Genomic DNA, 24,849 nt, shown 5'->3' on the forward strand with positions numbered 1-24,849 from the left:
AGATTGATTTAAAATCGTCAGTTTGTGATTTATACAATAAGAGATTCGGTATGTTCTCTTTAAAAATAATAAATAATAATTCAGTTTGTGAACGTAAGCGCCATTCTCGTGACTTATGACGTCACATTCGCCATGTTTCATTCAGAAAAGAGGTGTAATGTTTTGATTCGGAAATACTGTCATTAGTCATTAAAACTAAACCCGGAAATGATATCTTAAGCCACACTTCAAAAGCTACGATTTAATAAGTGCAAACAGAATAGACACGTTTTAATAATGGCTGGCGGTGGAAATAGAAACTTTAATTTCAAGGCAGTGCTTTTGGGTGAAGGTTGTGTAGGCAAGACTTCCCTGGTTCTCAGATACGTAGAAAACAAATTCAATGATAAACATTTAACCACATTACAGGTACAGTATAGTAATATTTTTAAATTTACGTGAGTTGTTATTTACACGTTTTACGTTTGGTATTCTAGTGTAAATACTCGCGTTTCTGTGTTGTCATTTTCTCAGGAGTGACTTATTGATCCGTTTCACATCCTGGTACCAATGGGTACGAAGATACCAAGTTACATGTAACATGATTAGTGATGTATAAACATGATGACAGCTGTTTCAGAGTTTGGTAATCCTTTAGAATATTACCTTTAGGATCAATTCTTTTTAGCACTTTAAAGTCATGTTTTTTTTGTACTGCTAATTGCATGCTGGGGCCTTGCAAATAACGAATCCAGGTCGTTTCGCCCTAATACCTGTTGGTACACGAGTGGTTTTGCCCTAATACCCATTTGCACTGGGTCGATTTTGCAGGTATTCCTGGGTCGTTTCGCCTTAGTTTTTATATATACAGCAGTTCAAACAGATTTATCTTTAGATTGTCACAAGCTGAATACATACTTCCTTTTGATCTTTAACAACGATGTTTGGGGATAATAAGAAGCACATAACTGGCAATTGTCTGTATTGTTTCCTTGAATGTTTACCATATAATTAGAACAAAATGTGTCTAATATTCTATTTAGATTAGGGTAAACAAATCACCAATACATACAAAACGAACAAAATCAATATAAAAAGTATACTGCTTAGTGTGTAGACAAGAAAAAAATGTTTGTTATTCCATTAATTGCACATTTCTAAAGCATAAGATTGTGTTTAGTTACTAACAACAGCAACAAGACATTACAAGTACGTGTTACACATCAGATTTTTTTAAAATTATCTGTATATACATGTACGTTTGTCACAATTAACGTCTCTTTTACACTTGTGGTCGGTATACTCTTTTACACTTGTTGTCGGTATATTTCACAGGTAATATAGCTGTGTGTAAGAGGTGTGAAAGGTGTTACATACATCGTACTTTAAATTATTATTCAATTAAAGATAATTTGTATGTTAATTAATCGTCTTTAATTGTTATTCAAACAAAAAATAAGGGCGAAACAACCCACTTGTAAGCCGGGCGAAACAACCCGGGGCGAAAAGCCTCAGAGTAACCTAGGGCGAACAGGTTTTAGGATGAAACGACTCGATACCGCAGAAAACCATGGCACAGTCGCCGCCTTTCAGCAGCCTACTTCTGTTTATTTTTTTTAATCAGAGCATTATGAACTCCACATTTAATGGTGATTATGTGGCTCATGTGTGCTCAAAGTGTGCAATGATAGGCACATTTTTATTTGTACCAACTGTTAATCAATTAAGCATGTTATCTTTATGCTTCTACTTTTTATGTGCTATTAATCTTGTGAATCATTAACAAGTTTGACATGCAAGACGAGTTTATACATGCATTTTTCATTTCATTTTATTTGCACATGATATTTTGTTAAAGATATTCTGCTAAAATGCAAATTACAATATTGCAAGTTAAGAGAAATGAATAATTCAGACCATTTAAATGGATAAAACCCCAGGTGTATTTTTCACAAAAAAGCTGATACTTTGGCAAGGTGTTCAAAAAATAATGTGGTGTTCATGTTTTAAGTTAGATGTAAAAATTTAATTCCCTTGTAGTTTGTTGTTAACATCACATTAGCACACATTGTGATACATGCTTTGCACAGCTTCAATGGGAAAACTCCCATTCCATTTAATCTTCTTTACACGCCTCTCTCAGAAAATGGTGTCCTCTTGTCAAAGGTACCTTATAACTTAGATATAAGTCTCATTTCGGATTTTTTTAGATTTATAAACAGAATGTTCTAGCTATATTCAATTTTCTTTTTCCAAATTGTTTTATTTGTAGCCATGGGCTGATCTGGCGAATGGCAGAGTAAGCCCTATATATGTCATTTGTGATTATTAGCTCGGCGTTTTCGGAGAAAACCCGAGGTATTATATATTGTCATAGCCAGCTCGTCGTGTCGTCCGACGTCCGCGTCGTGCTAAAACCTTAACATTGGCTCTAAAATCTTAGTGCTTCCACCTACAACTTTGAAACTTCATATGTAGATGCACCTTGATGAGTTCTACATGCCACACCCATTTTGAGGTCACTAGGTCAAAGGTCAAGGTCACTGTGACCTCTAAAAAAAATAATCTGACAAGCTTTCATGTCTTCAAAACTGCACCCGTAGCCGAGCGTGGCACCCGTTATGCGGTGCTCTTGTTTTAATTATCTGGCGGCAGGGCGTTTTCTTTCTTTCTTTATTGGGGCCTTATATAGACCCCCTCCCTCAAAAAAAGGTCACCTCAACAATTTCTTTAAAATTATGCAATTTACTCCAAATTTAAGTTCACCTTCAAAATTGTAAACAATGTATTCCCCTTTATCTCTTTTTTCGATACCTTCCCCCCAAAATTTAGGGATTGGTCCTCTGATCAAATCACAATAAAAAGGGCTGATGGCGATTTATCATTTTACAATAAAAGTTGTATAGACATATGATAGATGTATGCTTTTCATATATCAGTTTTGTATTCAACATGACTGGTGTCTGTAGTGACAAGAGGGACTAAGAGTATCCTGATATCTGATAATGGCAAATATGTATATAACTTATTTATTATAATCTACATATACATTATAGTAAACATTATTGTTAAAAAATGAAATCATACGTTTTCTTAATCTAATAATGTATTACAAAGAAATTATTTAATAGGCAAAATCTAAAGATAGGAGCATAATGTTTGCCTATTAAACATGTGATGGACAATCAATTAATAAATTTGCTCTTCTTATTTCAGGCTTCATTTCTTACAAAGAAACTGAATATTGGTGGAAAACGTGTAAATTTATCAATATGGGTAAGTACCAGTAATTTGTAACAATAACTTGTATTATTTTTTTGTTGTAATACATTTAAGTACATTGTGCATTGGGGTTGAAGACCTTAAATAGCAGGCTCTCTGTACAATTCATGTCATCAAATGTGTCTCATTATCTTTGCTTAATATTATAATACATGTCAATTGTAAATAAAGCTGTCAACTGTGTGTTTTCTCTTTTGCTGAGTGGCGGTCATGTTTATGTGATACATTTGACAGTATGGTCAGTTTAAGGTAAAAATACATGCCAAATAGGTGTACATGAAGCAATGGTAAAACACGTTCAAATAAGTAAAATTAATGTTTTATTAGTCCATTAATCTACTAGTTACATGTAATTAAATACGCAATACTTAAGCCCATTCTCATTTATAGGGTCATTATAAAGAGACAAATTGACCAAATTGTACTTTTGTTGGCTGAAGGAGGTAAATCAAGAGTCAGACCAGTTTAGAGGAATTAACTTTTGAGAAATACTACTATTTTTACCTGGAATGTATGTTTTTACAATTTTAACTTATTTGCCATTCACCAACAGTGGCCATTGTCACATTCCACCTAAACTGGATTTATGCTAAGAAGAGAAATTTTGTAAATGAAAAATACCATAAAAGCAGGATGCGTTGTCCCTGACTGCACAGGCTAATCTGGCACGACAATTTACGCATATGCATTAAACCCCCTTTTCACAGAGCACGGCTCATATATATTTATTTATTTACAGGATACAGCCGGTCAAGAGAGGTTTCACGCGTTAGGACCCATATATTACCGAGACAGCAATGGTGCAATACTTGTGTACGATATCACAGACGAGGACTCATTTCAGAAGGTAACACTTGTCAGCGGCACTCGGAAGCCAAGTGAAAATGGCTTTTTGCCCCCAGCATTAAACCTAAACAACCTGTGAGCATCTTGCAGTCTGTTCAGGTTTTATGCTTTTTGCTGCTGATCAGTATCTTAGATTTATAAACAGAATGTTCTAGCTATATTGCATTTAAGGGACTACAAACTTGTCAAAGTGCGTATCTGAATGGTTAACAGGTAACTGCCTCAACTGGATTTGAAAGCAAACCAGTGTTTGTTTTCTACTGCTCTTGTTCTTTTATTACATAGTCTTCATTATTACCAAAGTGAAAATCTTTATGTTAGACGTACAATTTTATCCTGAGTTGCAACTTTTTAATAAGGCAAAATGCTTGAAGTACTCAAGTACATGTATATTCACCTAACTCATGGGAACACGATCCAGTAGTTACTCTTCAGTGATGTGATTTTTGTTGCATGTACACGTAAATGCTTGCTGAAGTTTTACTTACTGGGACTTTATTTTGGATAAAAACTTTTAACTTGGCATCTTGTACATCAGTTCCCTTCAAAAACTGATAACTTAAAAATAAGTTTGAGCTATACGACTCACCCAAGTGTTGTGCGTTGATGTCCGCTTAATGCTTTGGTTAAAATAAAAGTGCAACATTTCCATATCACGGTTTCAACAACAGATTTTAAATTTCACACCCTTTACAATTTGATGCACCGTGCTGCACTTTATACTGCAATGCCTTTATTCTTATAAAATATATCAGTTATAATTTGGTATTAAAGGACTACAAGCTCATGTTGTGTCTTATTTTCCAAGTCCTTTGTCATACCATTAATGTTTAAAACCTTCAACTATAGTACAATAATGCAATCAAGATCTGATACCAGCTGTTCTAAAAATCAATACTCGTCAATGCAGCAGACAACATTTCAGTTTTACTCTTATTACATAAAGTCATAGGTACACATACTCATATTAGTTTTACTACACCTTTCAAAACTAATAGCTTGCGTACAGGTGTAATTAAAAAAATACCCAGTTTTTTTTTTTATCCTGACAAGAGCACTGTTTGTAGTTATCTTACTGGTATATGCAGAACTTGCTTGGGATATTTTAAACAATGAAAATCAAGTTTTGTGGCATGTAGTAATAAAAATTTTCAGGTTAAATCATGCATGCAACACATGATCTAACAATGTAACTATTACAGATTTTCCCTATCAAATGTATCTCAACATTCATTTTATAAGTGACTGACAGTAAATGAACATCACACTAGTAAAATGGAAGAATAGTATAAGGAGCTGTCTTGAGACAACTATTGTTAGAAAGCTTTTCTTGTAGAAAATGCTGAAAATATTTAAATGGCTAGAGACATTGTAATGGCAGTAACAAACATACATGTAACTTACGTTATGTACTTAGTCCCTTGAAAATTAGTGATCTTGAGATTTACTTAGTCCCTGGACATTTAATAATCTAAGATGTACTTAGTCCCTCAATATTTAGTGACCTTAAGATGTACTTAGTCCCTGGGCATTGTGTAATACAAGATGTACTTAGTCCCTTGATAGATAGTAGTCTAAGATATATATAGTCCCTCAACATTTAGTAATCGTAAGATGTTCTTAGTCCCTCAACATTTCTTAATCTAAGATGTACTTATTCCCTTGACATTTAGTGATATGAGATGTACAAAGTCCTTAGCTGTTTAGTAATCTAAATGCATACTTAGTCCCTCTACATTAAAGGTCGCCGTGGTGTTATGGATATGGTGTCTGCCTAACAACTGGGTGGTGACAGGTTCGATCCCCACTGTGGGAGCGTTCTTTTGATCTCCCATATAGACACCAAGTACTGGTTCTAGGCCCAGGAAACGGACTCGAGAGCATTTCAAATAAGTAGGAATTACTTTCTATGCAATCGAGCTAAAATAAATAGGTTTAAACTAAACTAAACTACATTAAGTAATATTAAGATGTACTAAATTCATAGGTAATTAGTCAGTGAATCTTTCAGGTGAAGTCCTGGGTGAAAGAGTTGAAGAAGATGCTGGGAAATGATATATGCCTGTGTATAGCTGGCAACAAAATAGACCTGGAGAAGGATAGACATGTCACTGTGGCAGAGGCAGAGGCGTGAGTTATATATATGAGAAATGTTATGGAAAAACTGGGCTTAATGCATGTGTGTTAAGTGTTGTCCCATAATTGCCTGTGCAGTTTGCACATGCATTATGCTCATTTTTCGCAAAAGGAGGCTCATGTTAGTTTGAAGCATGCCATAGAAATTCAAGATTAAATGCCTGTGAGTCAAATGTTGTCAATCATCAGCCTTTGGACTTTATTTTCCGCCTACATGGGAGTTATATTTGCAGATAAGAAACAGAAAAGTAATTGTAATCTAGAACCACTTTATATACAGACGTATTAAGCTCAGCAGGGGTGGCGAAATCAAATGTCCGAGTTGCCTGAGTCGTACATTTGCTTGTCTGGGCAACTGACTTTTTTCAATTAAGTTGTCCGTGGACAACAAGTTTTTTAAAAGTCGCGTCCAGGTATACAAAAATACATTGTATTAAAGCCGTAAATAAGTTTTACAAAACCGGATGTTGACACACGATTACATTGTCAGTGCTTTTTGCGGAGCAATCAAGCTAAAATACGTGCACTTTCCTGCGCAGTGATCTCCCTTATTCTATAAGAGACCGGGAGCATGCCGTATTTTAAACATTCGGCCCGACTGTTAGACAGTGTACAGACTGGTTTCTTTATTTTTACAATCAGACGGAAATAAAAAGTATCAATCTAAGATAATCAAAACACGGTCTACCTTGTTATTTAAGACGACTTTAATGGTAAAGATGAAACTTTTTTTTTCAATCTTCAACAACGTAGCAGAAGCCCGAAGCTTTGAGCAGCCCACCGCCCAAAAACTAAGAAAGATTATGATAAAAAATATGATCTAAGTAAACGCACCAGAACTTTTCAAGAAACTTGGCTAACAGATTTTCAATGGTTACCAGTTTATATAATCAAATTGCTGCCAGTAGCGGAGCCTTAGTCTGATGAGGTCCACATATTGGACTAGTTTAATTTGTTAAGATTACAATGTACTTATTTTTAGCACATGTTTTAATAACACTAGCTTCGCAAGTTTTAAAGTTTGAGATAGTCTTTATATTGTTTATAATATACTGCTATAATGAATGTACCATTGAAATACAATTATAAACAAAACAAGCAAATCATACTCTTTTTGATATATTCCACATTATTTAACATTAATCAATAAATGCGTTTATAATTTATATAAACATTAACGGACAAGTGTAGTTCAGCAACGGGCAAGTTAAATTTCTTAAATGGTTGTCCGTGGACAAGTATAGTTTTTTGAGATTTCGCCACCCCTGCTCAGTTGCCCTTTGCTTCACCTCAATTATTGATCTTGTAAAGCAAATGTATTTATACTTCTCAGGTTTTTCCTTGATCTGAATTGTACAATTATGTCCTTATCTGTCTATAAGATTGGCATAGGTCAACCCTTGAACACACACTTTCAGTACTGTTGTTTACTAATACATTTTATGACAAATCTTTTATCACAAAAATGCATGTATATATTATCTACCTATATAAATGGGCCTTTTATCGAAAGAAAAACAACGCATGGGCAATATTTGAAGCTATGATCAGTTAAAACAACTAGGTATAAAAATCCAAATACTGGAAGGTGTCAGATAATGCTCAAAAATTTGCACTTTTTGAAGCTTGTGTTTAAGATTGTAATTGTTGCTTATTAGTTCCCTACCGGTTTCTCCGGAGGGGACTTATGGTTTGCGCTCTGTGTGTCAGTCAATCAGTCAGTCAGTCTGTCACACTTTTCTGGATCCTGCGATAACTTTAAAAGTTCTTAATATTTTTTCATGAAACTTGAAACATGGATAGATGGCAATAAGGACATTATGCATGTCATTTCAATTTGTTCCTATGTCAAAAATTCTGGTTGCTATGGCAACAAATATAAAAAAATATATATATTTCTGACAATGGTGGAGCCGGTAGGGGACTTATATTGCTTGACAATAGTCTTATTGTTTATAAGTTTATTTAAAATAAAAAATCCACTTTCCAGATATGCAGCATCAGTTGGGGCAAAACATTTTCACACTTCTGCAAAATTAAGTAAAGGCATTGAAGAAATGTTTCTAGAATTAGCGAAAAGTAAGTATATTGTGTGAATGGCTGAATACACAAAAGTTGTTTGAAGTATTTATGCAACTGCAAACACATTGGGAGAGCAGGACTTTTGCAGACACTCTGTATGTTGGTTTGTTAGTAAGTTAAACAGTCCAAATTATTTATAGAGTGAAATTCTTCTTTAATTTGCAAGTGATTAAATTGAAACCTCAAATAACTGCAAAAGTTTTCTATAATCCCCATGAATAACACAAATTAATTTGTTTTTTCACCTTTTAGTGCTGAATTAACTTCTTTCCGACATACGCTTTTATTAACAACTGATTCACAATAAAGTTCAAGGAGTATGTATATACCTATTGGAAGAGTTTTGTATCAAGTATTTTCAAATAAACTTGACTAAATTACTTCATTTTTCATCTTTTTAAAAAGTTCTGATAATATTTATATTTTCTTCATTCCTGACTTAAAGTTCTATAAATGTGTAGAAATAATTAGGAAATATTAACGGGGATATAAATTAGCAGAATATACCAGTCGTGATATTTTAATCAATATAAACTAATAATTGTAAAAAAAAATACGGTATTTTACAACTTTTCTTTTCTTCGTCGTCGTGGTTGACAGTCCCTTTAAATATATAAAATTGCAGATATGATTGAAAAAGCAGACTCGGACACAGCTACCCGACCAGGAACAGGAAAGAACAATCGTAAAAGTGTGGTGGTGGTAGACGACAGCACACCCTCGCGGCAGGCAGGTGGGGGCGGGTGTTGTGGGGGCGGGGGGTCATCATAGCAACAACGTAGGCAACACACAGCACGCTTGAATTCCAGCCAACTTACCCTGCTGTACTGCGAATATATAAGATACAGTTTGTGCTGAATAAAGACATTGATTGTTGATTGGCAAAGTAAAATATTGTAAATAGTAAAGTCTATTTTAGTGGTACGTACTTCTAACTTTAGTCTGTTTTAAAGGCCAGAAAGTGTTACTTTTTTCAGTTGATGTTTGGGAGTCGTTACAAAGGGTGATATACATACTTGTATGTGAAATATCTAGTGTTAAGACCATGTACAATGTGCAAGTCTGAATAAATATTTGTCTTGTCTTGTTATTTTTTACCATAAAATGCAGGGTTTGTGTTTTCTAAGAATGTCATGGCATAAGTTATTTCAAATACTCATTTACATGTGCTGAAATGTCATACCTGATATGTGCCATTGAAATCTTTTTTTCCAAAAAATAAAACAACTTAATGCATGCATACATGGGTGTATACATTTATGTCTAATTAGTATTCAAAGATTTTTAGAATTAGAAATTGATGTTGAACTAGGCTTGTAAGATACCAATACAAGCCTGACAGATATTGTCCACTGAAACCAGGATCTGTCTTACTAATACTTACATACATAATGGTTTGAAGTGTAAGATGACCTGAAACAATAGAGTACATGTTTAGAGGCTTTTGGTTATAATTGATTGACATGATAAGTGCTTTTCCAAACAGGATATCTTGCAAAGCTCAGTTTTGCATTAACATATTTTTGTGTAATGTTTAAGTTTTTGACACCATTATCACATGATATATATAGTTGTGAGATGTAGAAGTATTCAAAGTAATTGCTTCTGGAAGTGGTGCCATTGCAAATTGTGACTTGTACAATTCATCCTCATGTCTTAAAAAAGTCCCTTACTATGAATTGACTGTGAATTTCTAGGAAAACAATTATATTGCTTTTATAGTATGGAGTTAAGGTGTTAATTATTTAAAAAAAGGTTATCTTTTGTTGTTTTAAGAATTAAAGTAATATTTGTACATTTGTTTATGGTAGACCGTAAATACATGTCATGTACTAGATGTTGCACCTTGTTGTGAAGTATGTTATGTTTCAAATGTTCATGCAAGAATTCTGAAAGTGATTAAATTGTTATATAATTTATTTTCTGTGTGCTTAACCTGTAATACATGTACATCTATATAAAAGATTGTCATTACATTATTATGATGTGGCCTTATTGACAAATAGTTTTTGTGTTTGTGTTTGTGAATTCATTATGATCTTTTTTGTGTGCAACTTTGGAAATGTGCAAGACCAAATGAACTCTATGTATAGAAATGGTTTCAAGAAATATTTTTCTGTTTTGAATAGCTTTGTTTATTGGTTCTATTTAGAAAGTAAATCATTCTAAATGATCGTTCAATATAATTTCTTGATATACTAGTATTAATAAAGGTCCTCATATGAAAGATTGGAAGAAACAGTCATTATATATTTTACAATGACATTATCATGTTTAGTTGTCCTGTTATCATGAAATGTGACTGTTAGAAACATGCTTTTCTGGTATGAAGCAGCAAAACATGATTTGTGCATACCTGAACAAACTGAGATGCTTTTAGCCAATCAGAATATAATGCTAGTGTGGATGATTGTTTGGTAAACACTACAGTTTGTACTCTTGCTACGTGTAGTCAATCCAAGCATTTCATAATTAAGTGAAAGATCAGAGCTAACAAAAAATTTATTATATATGAAAATTGCTCTGTGAACAGGGGGTTTAATGCATATGCTTAAAGTGTTGTCCCAGATTAGCCTGTGCAGTCTCCACAGGCTGATCAGGGACAACACTTTCGGCTTTTTAATTTTTCATTCAAGGAAAGTATCTTCTCAGCAAAAATCCAGTTAAGGCGGAAATTGTCGTCCCTGATTAGCCTGTGTGGTGTTTAAAGGCTTGATAAAATATTTGTTCTTTTTATAATTCTTGTAGTTAAATATATGTGCGCAAATAATACTTTTTTAATAAACATAAGATATAAAGATTAAGTATACTCTCTATTGATGGATTATTTTATTTTTATTGAAACTTCTCATAATACCTTCATTTTGTGCTTTTTTGTAAACATACTTTTTTTTCCTCTTATTTATTCAATCACGGTTTGGATTTTAACATCAAATAAATCTACAAATTGATAAATTTGGGAATAGGCTTTTGGAACAAAAATGTGATTCATCATCTTCTGACTTTCAGATTGATTTACATTCATGTATGAAGATACTCATTTTATGTTACACATGTGGTACCTTACATTTAAGTTTTAAAAGGATTACAGTTTCAAAATTGGAAGTGCTTGTTTTGTATTGATGTTGATGTTTTCGATTTCTTGTGAAAGTATATATTCTTGAAAATCGATTGTGTTTAAATGATAATGATCATGTCATCAATATCATGTTCACATACATTCATCATTCATAGCACCTTTTGGTTTACAATCTGACGAGATTGTCAGATGAACATGGACTACATTCTGTTACTCTAAATTGAAAGCAGTGGAAATGTGCGAGACTTTTGTATCTGACTAAGGTTTATAGAGTGCTTAAATTAAATGTATGTTTTGTTTGCAAATGTATGCTGTTTTCATTGGCTACTTACTTTTTAGTTTTTCTTGCATTATAATTACCAGAACTATCTTGTTTGCATTGTGAACATTTCTGTTTCCAAAGAACCAGTACATGCGTGTCAGTTCAGAAGCAAGTGAGAGTCCATGTGTTGTTATTTGGATGTATATATTTATTGATTATTATTAAAATAAAATAAAACAAGAACAGCTGAAGACATTATTTCTGATTTCTAAATCAGGGTGACAATAGTATAATAAAGTTATCAATTTATAATGTGCATGTATATGCATAATTTAAATAAAATGGACATCACAGAGATTTATACTGCAACCATGGCCTGGTACATGTAATTGTGATCTATTCAAGAATTTGGATATGATGGCAATATGGACATTATGCACGTCATTTCATTTTGTTCCAACGTAAAAAATTCTGGTTGCTATGGCAACAATTTTTTTTTTTTTTTGTAAATCTGACAATGGTGGAGCCGGTAGGGGACATATATTGCTTGGCAATAGTCTTGTTTAAAAGATAGTGGGGATGACAAATTAATGATAAAATGAATAGCTAACTGTGATGTAAATTATTGTCCCCTACCGGTTTGACCGGTGGGGACTTCTGGTTTGCGCTCTGTCAGTCCGTCACACTTTTCTGGATCCTGCGATAACTATTAAAGTTCTTCATATTTTTTCATGAAACTTGAAACATGTACATGTATAGATGGCAATATAGACATAACGTACATGATTTCATTTAGTTCGTTCGTAAAAAATTCTGGTAGCTATGGCAACAAATATTTAAAAATTCTGACAATGGTGGAGCCGGTAGGGGACATATATTGCTTGGCAATAGTCTTGTTTAAAAGATAGTGGGGATGACAAATTTATGATAAAATGAATAGCTAACTGCGATGTAAATTACCATTACTCGGTACAAATCGAGCAAGACGTGTGCTAAATGGCTTATGATGTATTGGGACCAAAATGTATCATTTTAATCATTATCTGAATTAATTTTGTTTTTTAATAAATGGACACGTGTATTAACAGGCTTTCACAAAAAACGGAAGTGAGGTGGATATTTAAAATGCAATTCTGTAGTGTTCAAGTTGATAAGGAAACCTTGTGTTTGTTACATCATGTTTTAAATCTTTCATGCAAAACTATGGGGGATCAGCAGATGTGCATGTTATATGCATCTGTAGGTCAACCCTCACCAGATTTGCAAACTGCAAAGATACATTGTAACCTCATTACTTACCTTGTGTTGAGACCCACCAGATTCGGGTAAGATACATTGCTTTATACCACTGTTTAAGTCCACTGTGTTCCTTTGTCAAAAAGAAAGGGTGTTATTGTTATGATCTTGCTACGGATGTATCAAACATACAAGATGTTGCATATTATTTTAGTATAGAATAATAATTGTGAAAAAGCCTATAAAAAAAATTGACAATTTTTGTGAATGTAGATTGATGTTATACAGCCACTTTACCAGCTTTCTGTATCAAGAGTTATATTACCTTACAAGTCTAATTCACTTTTGAATATTTGAGGTCAGCTTAAAAAAAAACAACAAATAAATGCTCAATAAAAGTTTATTCAATGCATGATTGAAGTGCAATAAATACAAAGGATACTTCTGCCATATATCGGCAGTTAAATACAAATTAAAAAAAAAAACGGCCACAAGGAATCTGCTCTAGAATTATTGGTTTTCGGTGGGTTTGGAAAACAGACATTTTTGCTAATAAAATAATGTAATGATATATTTAATTGCTAATAGTCTTAGAAGATTTTACTAGTTATTAACTTTCAGAGGCATATCAAAGGCTTTCAAAATAAACACAAATTTTACAAAGAGAGCATGCATGATATGTCACTATGTACGTAATTATTGAATTCTTGAAACTTAGAGATGTAACCTTACTAGAAATTGAACAAACATTAATTGTTAATTGTTCTTCACAATACAGTTTATAATGCAAATAATGCTATTGTATGTATCATTTACATGTTTTCAATTTGTTCTGTTCACTTCATAAAAATATGATAAATGATAATAATTAAGACAAGTATTTAGCTAAATAATAAATATAATGATGCAAGGAATTCATTAAATGCAAAAATTCCAAGTTTTACTTCACAGCTGTTACAAAATTCTCCAACAAAACAGCATGATTCCTTGATTGGCACATTTTTTATAAACCAAAAACACATAGAAAACATTTAAAACTAATCTAAGTATCACAGTCACATTCAAAACAAATCAATTCTAAAGCCATGCATAGATACAAGTAACTGAAGTTACATTTGATCCATTCATGGACAACAAAATGCTGTAAACATATAACAGTACGCAACTTATAAAAATAAGTTGTATTTAAATTGGTTACTTAAAAAATTGTCAACAAAAAAATTTAAAAGAAATCATGTTATCAATTTAGTTTATGGCAAGATGACAAAGATAGTCCTGAGATAATTTAATATTTCATTTATAATTTGCAAATATCTCCAATGTTACATATACATTTATTAAATTGCTACCAATTCATAAAACTTAAAAACAAAACATTATAATTTTTTCATAAGTTGGAGAACATCTCTTTAAGCCATACAATTATAAATCTAACATTATAGTTTATTACTAAATGAATATACTTTGTTTTCTGCCTGTTGTTCATATAATCAATTAATTGTTTATATGAAAACACAACACTCTCACGCATTATATATTAATATCTTAATTTCTTATGTTTTCACGCATGTATAAATGTCTAATAATATGAACCAAGATATGCTTAAGTGAATAAAGTATTTGTTCTGTTCGGTTCTGATGAAAAAAGTTTTGACTCCAAACAACTGTTTGTACCAGTAAACAAAATATTCAACGACCTCGTGACCAACAATATGATACAAATATTTGCAAAATTACATCAGTCAACAGCTTACAACAAGAAATATTCCACACAAATTATGCAGACATTTTGTCTTAAATAAGGAAAAGTCTCAAATCTTCTGACCACGATCCATATAATGCGTAATTTATGGGTACAAGACAACACTTACACAACCTTTCAAAGTGATGACTACTTAAAAGACAAACAGTTAATATGACATGTATACCACTCTTTTGGTCCCATAACAAGAAGAAACTTTATGTAATAATGCTACAACAGATAAATACATGGCTACAGTTACACCGATTATATAATGCTGCTTATTTTAAAATCTATACATGATACATGCCAGAAAAGAGACATCACAAACAAACATTAAATTTGTAATATTTAGCTTGTATCAACTGGTAACCTACATTGTTCAAAATTTTAAGACAAAAGTATTCCTTGTTTGTAATATTAGTATCTGCATAAATGTGTTCAAGTCAAGTACACAATGTGTAGGTAAGATTTTATTTCCACTTATTTATCCAATCTTAACTATTTATTTTGTTTTCGAAAATGTTCACAAAACTTATAATTGATTAATAAATTAACATGAAACAAGAGATTGCCAAGCAATATTGTCCCCTACCGGTGAAACTCCACCATTGTCAGTAAAAAATAACATTTTTTTTTATAAATATTTGTTGCCATAGCAACCAGAATTCTTGAAGTAGGAATAAAATGAAATGACGTGCATACTCTCCATATTGCCATCTATCCATGTTTCAAGTTTCATGAAAAAATATGAAGAACTTTTAAAGTTATCGCAGGATCCAGAAAAGTCTGACAGACTGACACACGGAGCGCAAACCGTAAGTCCCCTCCGGTTTCACTGGTAGGGGACAATAACTGCAGTAACTGGTCAGACAGAAATGATCACTTATATTGATCGAATGTACATGGAGATGCAGGAACAAAACAGTAACGTAGAAAAATGCATTTGTCTTGTTCCAGCTAATTCAATCTAAATATAGCTGCTCCTTTTGGAATGATAAATCATGTACATGTTGATGAAAACATAAGTGTACAATACCAGGATGAAGGAGTACATAAAATGACTAAATGGAATATAATATCAATATCTAAAATACATGACATACAGGCAATAATGCCTCAAATAAGGGACTTCAAATGTATGCTTTGAGTTGAAAGTAACAGAATGATTTCAATGACTTTTTGAAATATCTGATATCAAAACATAGACTTTACAGAATGCGTAAGATGACGATATAGATCTTTTGAGGTTCAACTGCCACATAGCAATATGTTTGTAATTTTTTGCATCTTTCATAAATTTCCTTACAAAGAATGGCATTTTAAATGCTAATAATGAAATGGTCCCAAATTAGAAACTGACTTGTAATCCAATTTTTAAAACGTAAAGCGTCATGGACATCTTGGAAGGACAGGTTTTCAGCAAAATGTTGAATGGTACTTGACCTTATAGAATAGATCACAGTCAATTATATAACTGGCACCATCATTTCATAAAATAAAAAATAAAATTACAATTTTAAAACATTTTTTTTCCAAATTACATTATAGAGATATTGAAAAGTGAGATTAAAACAACAATAAAACAAGAGCACCGCATAACAGGTGCCACGCTCGGCTGCGAAAGCTTGTATTTTTTTTAAAGGTCACAGTGACCTTTGACCTAGTGACCCAACAAGAGATGTGTTTGTCAGAAACACGATGCCCCCTACTGCACCACTTTGAAATAAAATTTCTATTTATCACTTGGCAGGTATAGACATCATCTCCCTTTAAAGCTTTATTACTTCCCTTGGATTTTGTCCAATCCAACCGAGGGGGGGGGAGGGGGGAGGGTCTCACAGTCAATTATGACCATGTCAGAAATCACTAACAACCAAGGCCTGTGGTTTAAAAGAGATCATAGCCAGAGTTGATCATGTATCTATGGACATAAGTCCACAGGTATATAATGAACATCAAAGAAATTATAATTATATCATTTAAAAAAAAAACTTCGAAAAATCAATCATTTGAGTTATAAATAATCAAAATAATAAATCTGTACAGTAACTGTGAAAAGAACTTCAATTCTTGGTAAGGAAATATATGATATGAGATTTATAATTATATAAATTACTTCCCTTGAAAATAATTGTCTCTAACAAATCTCTATTTTTAGTAGCAAATAATTAAAAGCCATTACCGTGACTGTGATTGACCACTCGAAATGTGCAGCTCCATGAGATACACATGCATGCCAAATATATAAAGTGGCTATGTTCAATATTGAATAATTTTCTCCCTTTTTAAAGCTTATTACTTCCCTTGAATTTGTATTTTTTACCATAGACCGTAAAGGATGACCTTGACCTTTTACCACAATGTGTTTGTCAGAAACACAATGCCACCTACTGCGCCGCTTTGATTTATTTAACAAAAATATATACGTGGGCAGGTCAGATAACTATGTCCATTTAAAGCTAATTACTTCCCTTGACTTTGTTTTTTCGACCCTAGACCTTGAAGGATGATGTTCACCTTGAAATTTTACCACTCAAAATGTGCAGCTCCATGAGATACACATGCATGCCAAATATCAGGTGCTATCTTCAATATTTAAAAAAGTTATGGCCAATGTTAAAGTTTTAGCACGACGCCTATGGTGGATGGCGGATGTTGGACGACGAGCTGGCTATGACAATAGCTCGGGTTTTCTCCGAAAACAGCCCCGCTAAAAAACACTACAGGCATCCAACATTATTTCCAACACAGATCGTCTTTCCTCAGAGTGGATTGCAATTTTTTCATGTCTTTCAGAACATTGAGTGAAATTTCCCGCGCGCTACTTGGCCGTATCTGCACCACGCCAGCACCTGCCCCTCTCGGTTTTATCGTCGTGGTAACCTCCACTTCCCCCGAATATACAGGTGACGGGGACGCGCTCACGCGCGGGTGCGCGTACCTATGACCCGAGCGAGGTGTGGAGTATTCGTCGCCATCACTGTTCCGTCGTGACTTTTTCTTCTTTTTATTTGCCACCTGCAATTCAGGACTCAAAAATGTAGAACCACTTACAAGCTAATGATAATAATGGTCATCTTACCATAAAAACAGAAAATAATGAACACAATTGCATTAATTTTATAAATCATGGCAAACATAAATATCATTCTCAATTCTTTCAAAACAATGACATTCATATTCAAATATAACCTTCTCACTGAGTACTTGGAAAAACTAAGATCAACCCAAAGAATGTTTTTTGGGGAATAGACAAAAAATGTCTAGAATCAATCTTTTACAATCAAATGAGAATGATCGTAACATTTGCGCTTTGGTTTCTAATGGTTGCTTGTTTAATCTTAGGAAGTCAAATAATGTTTAAAGATATAGTGGCTGTATTTTGAACCAGATTATGCTTCCAAAAATGTCCATCAGATTTAAAATAGTCATCACTATTATGCAATAACCTTTTACTTTGACATCAAAGATCAACTAATTTGTACAAAAGAGCAATTTTGTTAGAATTGTTCAAAAGCTCACATTGCAACCTTTTTGTGATTTAAGAATAATTGAAATTAATACTTTAACAATAGATGGGAAAAAGTTACAACAGTTATTGTGTAACAATGCCTTGATCTTTGGTTCTAAAATAAGCCTCGTTCCGCGAAAACTGGGGTTAATACATGTGGCTAGTGTCGTCCCAAATAAGCATGAGCAGTCCGCACAGACTAATCTGGGACAACACTTACCAATTTCATTAAATGTTTTGTTGAAAGGGAGTCTCTTCTTAAAGGAGATCCAGTTGAGGCCGAAAGTGTAATGCCAGATTAGCCTGTGTGGACTGCACAGGCTTATCTGTGACAACACTTTCAGCATATGCATTAAAACCACTTTTCCCAGAACAAGTAGCAAATAATCACCTTTTCCTGATGTCCTCGTATCTTAGATATCTGCAGGCTCTTGGCCTCCATGCGGGACACGAGGGCCTCTAGCTCTCGCTCCATGTCCTCACGCATGCGAGGGTCCTCAGAGTCACTGATCTCCTTGGACAGCTCCTGATGCTCGCTGAAATATGACGGAATGAATACACGGTTGAAACAGACACAACTAACTAGAGCTTGTCACAGAACATACATATCTCACCATTTAGAACTATCATGCACAATTTTAATCATAGGAATTCAGTCTCTGCTATTTGATTACGACAATAATGTCATAAAGACCCTGAAATGTGTCTAATATTATTCACACAAAATGGCAACAACTTCTTTCATGTGGCAAAATTTAGTGGCGACAACTTTTTTTTTAGACACCCAGAACCCTGGAGCTTGTAACAGCAGTTATGAATACCACTCATGGCATCATGTAGTGTTATGCAGAAAGTTGTACTAATGAAGTATTGGGCCTTGAAAATGACTAGTATTGACCCCAGAGGGAACACACTTTTTTAGAGAACCACAAAACAATGTTACATACCAAATATTATACCTTGTTTTGCTATATAAGTCTATAGAGACTTTTTGAAACCATGGGTATGGTTAATTTAAATCTTAAGGTCATGATTTGATAAAACTAAGTAGAAAGCCCATATATAAAGTTACAACACTTCAACCATGTCATAAAAACTGTTCCTCTTGGGATGCCTTTTATTTTTGGATTATTATCAAACTTGACATCTATTGTTATGTGAAACAAGAGCTGTGTTTGTGAAACACAATGCCCCCTACTGCGCTTTGAAGCCATATATTTTACCGTTGACCTTGAAGGATGACCTTTACCTTTCATCACTCAAAATGTGCAGCTCCATGAGATACACATGCATGCCAAATATCAAATTGCTATCTTCAATATTGCAAAAGTTATGACCAAGGTTAAAGTTTTGGACAGACACACATACCGGGGGCATAAAAACATATCCGGACTGTTTAATAGAAATTCACTGAAAGCTTAACGAGTTACACAACGCAAACAGCTAATCTAGTGGTGTTGTTTTTTAATATAAACATATGGCATGCACATATGTACCTGGTGCAGATTGGCTGGTTATCATACCTTGCCACTTTTTTATGTTAACATTCATTTCAAGGAAGTTAGGTGAAGATTAAATGAAAACTGTACAACTATACAAGTCAGAGTGCAAAAGTAATCAGCCCATCTGCATGGTAGGTTCCCATTATATGTCAGGTCAAGAGATGGGCTTCTACAAATATATATTGGGCATTATTAAATATGTTCTTGAAAATAAAATAGTGATTTACCAGTCCAGAATTAAGTTAATACCCTGTGCTCAGTAATAGCCAAAAATGGTGTTACAACTTACAAACTCATTTGATGGAACTCATCCTGCAACTGTATCAAGATCTCAGCAAGGTCATGTTCCGTAGAGGGAGAGCTCGATTCTGACGATGATGGTGTTGATGAGCCACATGATCCTCCAGCGTACGTTGCCCGTGAACACAGCGCCATGTTGTGAGACTTCATGAGGGACAGAACGTTCTGGACATTTGCACCGACAGAGTAACTGGGGCCAGTGTTCTGGTGAACACAAAAATTATATTGCGTATTTTTCAACAGTGATTTTATGGGTAACTTACTAAATAAGGACTTAATAATAAATATCAAGGTTTACACATTGATTGCTTAACATACATGGCATGATTTGTAAATATTTTGACATACAATTCTAGACTAAATTTTCTGATGATTCAAGTTCTAAAATTGTACACATTTTGTTCAACAATTTGTTGTTAATAATGTATTTCACCCCAAATCGTAGACAATGTGTAAATGTGTGCACTTTTGACCTCAAAATTAGAAAGTTTTTCCTCCCTCAAGACTAACAAGAATACTAGTTTCTGTAATCCTGAATATAGGTTTAAGATATTCTAGATACAGGGTGGAAATGCAGTTGCCATGTTACTAGCCCCTGTGACCTTGGCTTACTTTGCCATGTAATTAGCCCCTGTGACCTTGGCTTACTTTGCCATGTTACTAGCCCCTGTGACCTTGGCTTACTTTTCCCTCTCATCTGGATTACTCAGCATACTAACTTTGATGATCAAACATCAATACAAGCCCTACTCTTCTCAAAACTGAGCTTATGCAAGTGCCTAAAGTATCATCCCAGATTAGCCTGTGAAGTGTTAACAGTCTAATCTGGGACAAAATTTTCCACCTAAACTTGATTTTCGTTTAGAAGAGACAAAAAAAATTCCAAAAAGGCTGAAAGTGTAGTCCCTGATAAGCCTGTACGCAGACTGCACAGCGTTATCTGGGACGACACTTAATGCACATGCATTAAGCCCCCTTTTCCCAGATCAAGATTCAAATGTTCTCTAGATATCATGCTGTTACAAAATGGTCCATGGAAAAAACAGTTTAAACCCCTGTGATCTTGACTATTGGCCTAAACTAAATACGCAGGTTCCTTTGCTCCCAAGTAACCAGTATATCAATTTGCAAAATAGTAGGTCAAAGTGTGCTCTAGATATATTGCAGAAACAAATTTCTTCTTACAAGCCGCTGTGAACTTGATCTTTGAACTATTCAACTCAAAAACTATTAACAAAAACACAAAAGAAAAAAATGTCACTAACTTGCCCACCCACCTTTCCGGCCACAAACGGAATATCATTGAGGTTGAGTCGATAGTGTTTGGCAGGATCTGTCTTGTGACAATGGCCAGACTTCTTGCTCACCACTTTCTTCTTCTTTTTTGTGGCCCGCTTGACTTTGTGAGGTTTCTTGAACTCCCTCTCCTTTTCATCTGCTTCCTGGAGGATACGGTTTGCCTTCTGGACTGACTCAATCTGGAATGAGCACCCATGAAATAACAAGTGTTTTACTTTCATAATTAAGCATTTATATGCATTAAAATACTTTTTTAATTAATGACAACCTCACCAGAATCTATGTTGAAATGTGCACTCTTAATCAACTAATAATCCCTTCAGTGACAGGTTGACCCTGGGGAATTGTGGGTTTTTATTCGCCACTAAAGCACGTAGTTATCTAAATATTCTCACTAAGTAGAGATAATATACATTTATACTCCGAACCTTTAAGCATATTCATGCAAGGATTTCATTTTTTAGAATCACATTAAGTACCAGGACCTGCCTTTTCAAAGATCTTATGACACATTTCAGGTAAAGCTACATTTTTTTCCAAGAAAAAAGTCATAAAAATGTGTACATTCAGTGTGAGTTGTATATTTAATATCATCAATAGGATAATCTGATTAATAAGAACACATGCAAAATAAAGGGAAATAACTGAATTTATCTATCAATAGTGGTAAGTGTTCGGCAGTTATACTTCAAATATTACATTGTTGCTCAATTTTTTGTCATACAATATTCAATAAGACAGACTTCTTAACATAAACCCCCAAACCAACCCATGACCCCCATGACCCCATCCCAACATGTCCTCCATCCCCCACATGATCTGCATGACCCAATTCTCCTTAAGTCTCTCATGACCCCATTCTACACATGACCCACATGAACCCATCCCCCACATCACCCCATCCCCCACATCACTCTATCCCCGGCATGACACCATGACCCACATGTCCAACATGAACCCCCCCATATGACCATATCCCCAAATGACCCCACCTACCACATTACACCATCCCCACTTTACCCCACCCCCACATGACCCCATGTCCCCCATGACTCACCACCAACATGACCTCATCTGCCACATGACCCCACCCCAATGACACCCCATGACCCCACCTACCACATGACATCATTCCCACATAACCCCATCCCCACATAACCCAACCCTGCACATGACCCTTTCCCACACATGACCCCATCCCGCACATGACCCCACCACCCACATGACCTCATTCTCCATATGAACCCCCATTGACAACATCCCCACATGACCCCACCCCTATACCACATAACCCAACCACCCCTGTCACATGACCCCATCCCCACAAGACTCCATCCCCACATCACACAATCCTCATATGACCCCATCCCCACATGACATCATCCCCACATAACCCCATACCCACATGACATCATCCCCACATAACCCTATACCCCACATGACCCCATCCCCACATAACCCCATCCCCCACATGACCCCACCCCCACATGACGCCACCCCATCCCTCACATGACACCGCCATATCCCTCACATGACACCGCCACATGCCTCCTTGGCCCCATCCCAACATGCCCCCCCCCACACACACATCACGACACCATCCAGACATGGATGACCCTACCCCCAAATGACTCAACCCTGCGGATACACTTTGCTAGGTGCATTACCTCTGCAGCCTTCTCCACAATGACCTTTCTATGGTGCCTCTCCTCTCCCAGCCTCTCCTCCAACTCCCGTATCTTGCTCTGTGCACGTGAAACAAGAAACAATACACTGCATTACCGTGAAGGAAACACTGTGATGGGGTGCAAACATGGGGCATGTATCAAAACGCACACCAGGATGTATTGAAATGAAATCAGCATGTCAGTGTTTTTATATTAATTTTTACATTTGTTCTAGTAGTAGAAGATGCTGTCCATTTTATCCTATCTTCTGCATGGAAATTTGACCAATTATTAGATGGTATACCCATCATAATTGAGAGTTTTGATGGGAAAACTGAGCTTTATGCATGTACATAGTGTTGTCAAAGATTAGCCTGTGCAGTTGGCAGTTTTATATAAAAAAAATATTAACTCTTAATTAAATCCAGTTTTTGTTGAAAATCTTGTCAATGATAAGCCTGGGATGACACTTCATGAACATGTATTATGCCCAGTTTTCCCAGATCTTAGCTTAATTTATAACTGATCAATACAAAGTTTTATCAACATATATATTAACAAGGAATAAGGACTTTTATATTGTATAAAATTATTAATTGCCTAAACTAGTTTGTATTGCCATTTAATAGTCTTTGGTAAAACCATTATGGGCCCTAAATTATAAAACAGAAAGTGCCTTTAAATAAAAAAGATATACAGAGCAAATAGATCTAGAGGAAAGCAATCAAAATTCTAAAACATCATTTATACGACAAGAACTATTTTATCACACAAAATATTTGATTTGATTGGAAAACTACATATTGGTGCATAATAAAATGACAAATCAAACATATTCATTTTTTTTTAAATAACAGAAAAAAAAACTCGGTCATTTCAAGAAAGATTACAAAAGCTCTTATCTTGGACATTTGCATGCATTAGCTTAATCGATTGCTGTCAAAATTCATTGTTAATTTAATTTAACAGTTCTTTTCAACACTATTTATAAACACCTATAAGTATAAACATGTTTTCACTGTGGAACAAAAGCATTATCAACTTAGAGACCTATTGTACAGTTAAAGTCAACAGACAAAGTAAAATATTTACACTATCTTTAGAGATTTATCAAACATCAAACATTGTCAATTTATTTTAACAGTCCATTTCAATCAGGCCATTATTGACTTGAAAATTCGATGTAAGCACCATCCTATCTGTGATCACACCTTGAGTCAACCTATTTTTATTGACCATAAAACCCACAGTAAATAATTTACCCCAAAGATTTGTTTGCACACCTAAGCTATAGTGTCCACAATAACGACAGTGATAGACTGAAAACTGACTCGCAGAACGGATTGTAAATCCTTAGTTGACAGTATATTGTTGTTCATTTGGTGCAACTTGTCTTGAAGTGTTGCTATCTAACAAGCCTACACATGAAACACAAAGCATGTTGTTGTTTTGTATTGTTGTTGACGGCTTTGAACATTTTTTGACAAGTTAAACATTAGCCCAAAGCGATTTTAATCCAAAATTATTTTTGTATTTCATATCTACCAACAATGTTCTTCAGGTGACACAATGTAAACATCCTCCAAAGCTTTCCATCATCTGAAGCTCAGTCCGTAAATGTTTTTCTTTCACGACTGAGTTCAACAGAACAAAATGAAGTGTTTCATTAAGAAGTGGACCATTTGATTGTAAATACAGATTAGAATTAGTAATATATTAATTCATCACATTGTATGTTAGCATTTTTCCATATGTAAAAATAAGTTTGAAATGTACATTGTTAAAAATAGTATTAAAATGTCTCAGAGAATGAGCAGCCACGAAATAGATAGTATTAAGTATGAAAACTTAGCAATGTTATCATCACTGCAAAAATCTGTTTTGATGCCTGTATCTTAGTCAGTCGTAATGTTTTCAAGAGGCA

At 34.4% G+C, this 24,849-nt stretch overlaps 2 protein-coding genes across 2 annotated transcripts in view; one reads left to right on the plus strand and one right to left on the minus strand.

The window, feature by feature from the left end:
* The first annotated feature begins 100 nt into the window (after positions 1–100).
* LOC127850955 (ras-related protein Rab-21-like) lies at positions 101–11,917 on the plus strand. Its single transcript, XM_052384362.1, has 6 exons — positions 101–408; positions 3,196–3,255; positions 4,001–4,108; positions 6,119–6,237; positions 8,234–8,322; positions 8,951–11,917. Exons 1-6 carry the CDS (start codon positions 277–279, stop codon positions 9,094–9,096), a joined length of 654 nt encoding a protein of 217 aa, XP_052240322.1. The 5' UTR covers positions 101–276; the 3' UTR covers positions 9,097–11,917.
* A 1,371-nt stretch (positions 11,918–13,288) lies between these two features.
* The window catches only part of LOC127850956 (centrosomal protein of 57 kDa-like), a 46,026-nt gene continuing 34,465 nt past the window's right edge, over positions 13,289–24,849 (minus strand). The window contains exons 5-9 of the mRNA XM_052384363.1: positions 22,926–23,001; positions 21,237–21,437; positions 19,949–20,163; positions 18,549–18,693; positions 13,289–17,664 (exon numbers count right to left, since the gene is read on the minus strand). Coding sequence (XP_052240323.1) covers positions 17,383–17,664; positions 18,549–18,693; positions 19,949–20,163; positions 21,237–21,437; positions 22,926–23,001 — 919 coding nt within the window. The 3' untranslated portion in view covers positions 13,289–17,382. The remainder of the gene's footprint in view (positions 17,665–18,548; positions 18,694–19,948; positions 20,164–21,236; positions 21,438–22,925; positions 23,002–24,849) is intronic.

Source organism: Dreissena polymorpha, chromosome 11 (assembly GCF_020536995.1).
Source record: "Dreissena polymorpha isolate Duluth1 chromosome 11, UMN_Dpol_1.0, whole genome shotgun sequence".
Classification (NCBI taxonomy): domain Eukaryota; kingdom Metazoa; phylum Mollusca; class Bivalvia; order Myida; family Dreissenidae; genus Dreissena; species Dreissena polymorpha.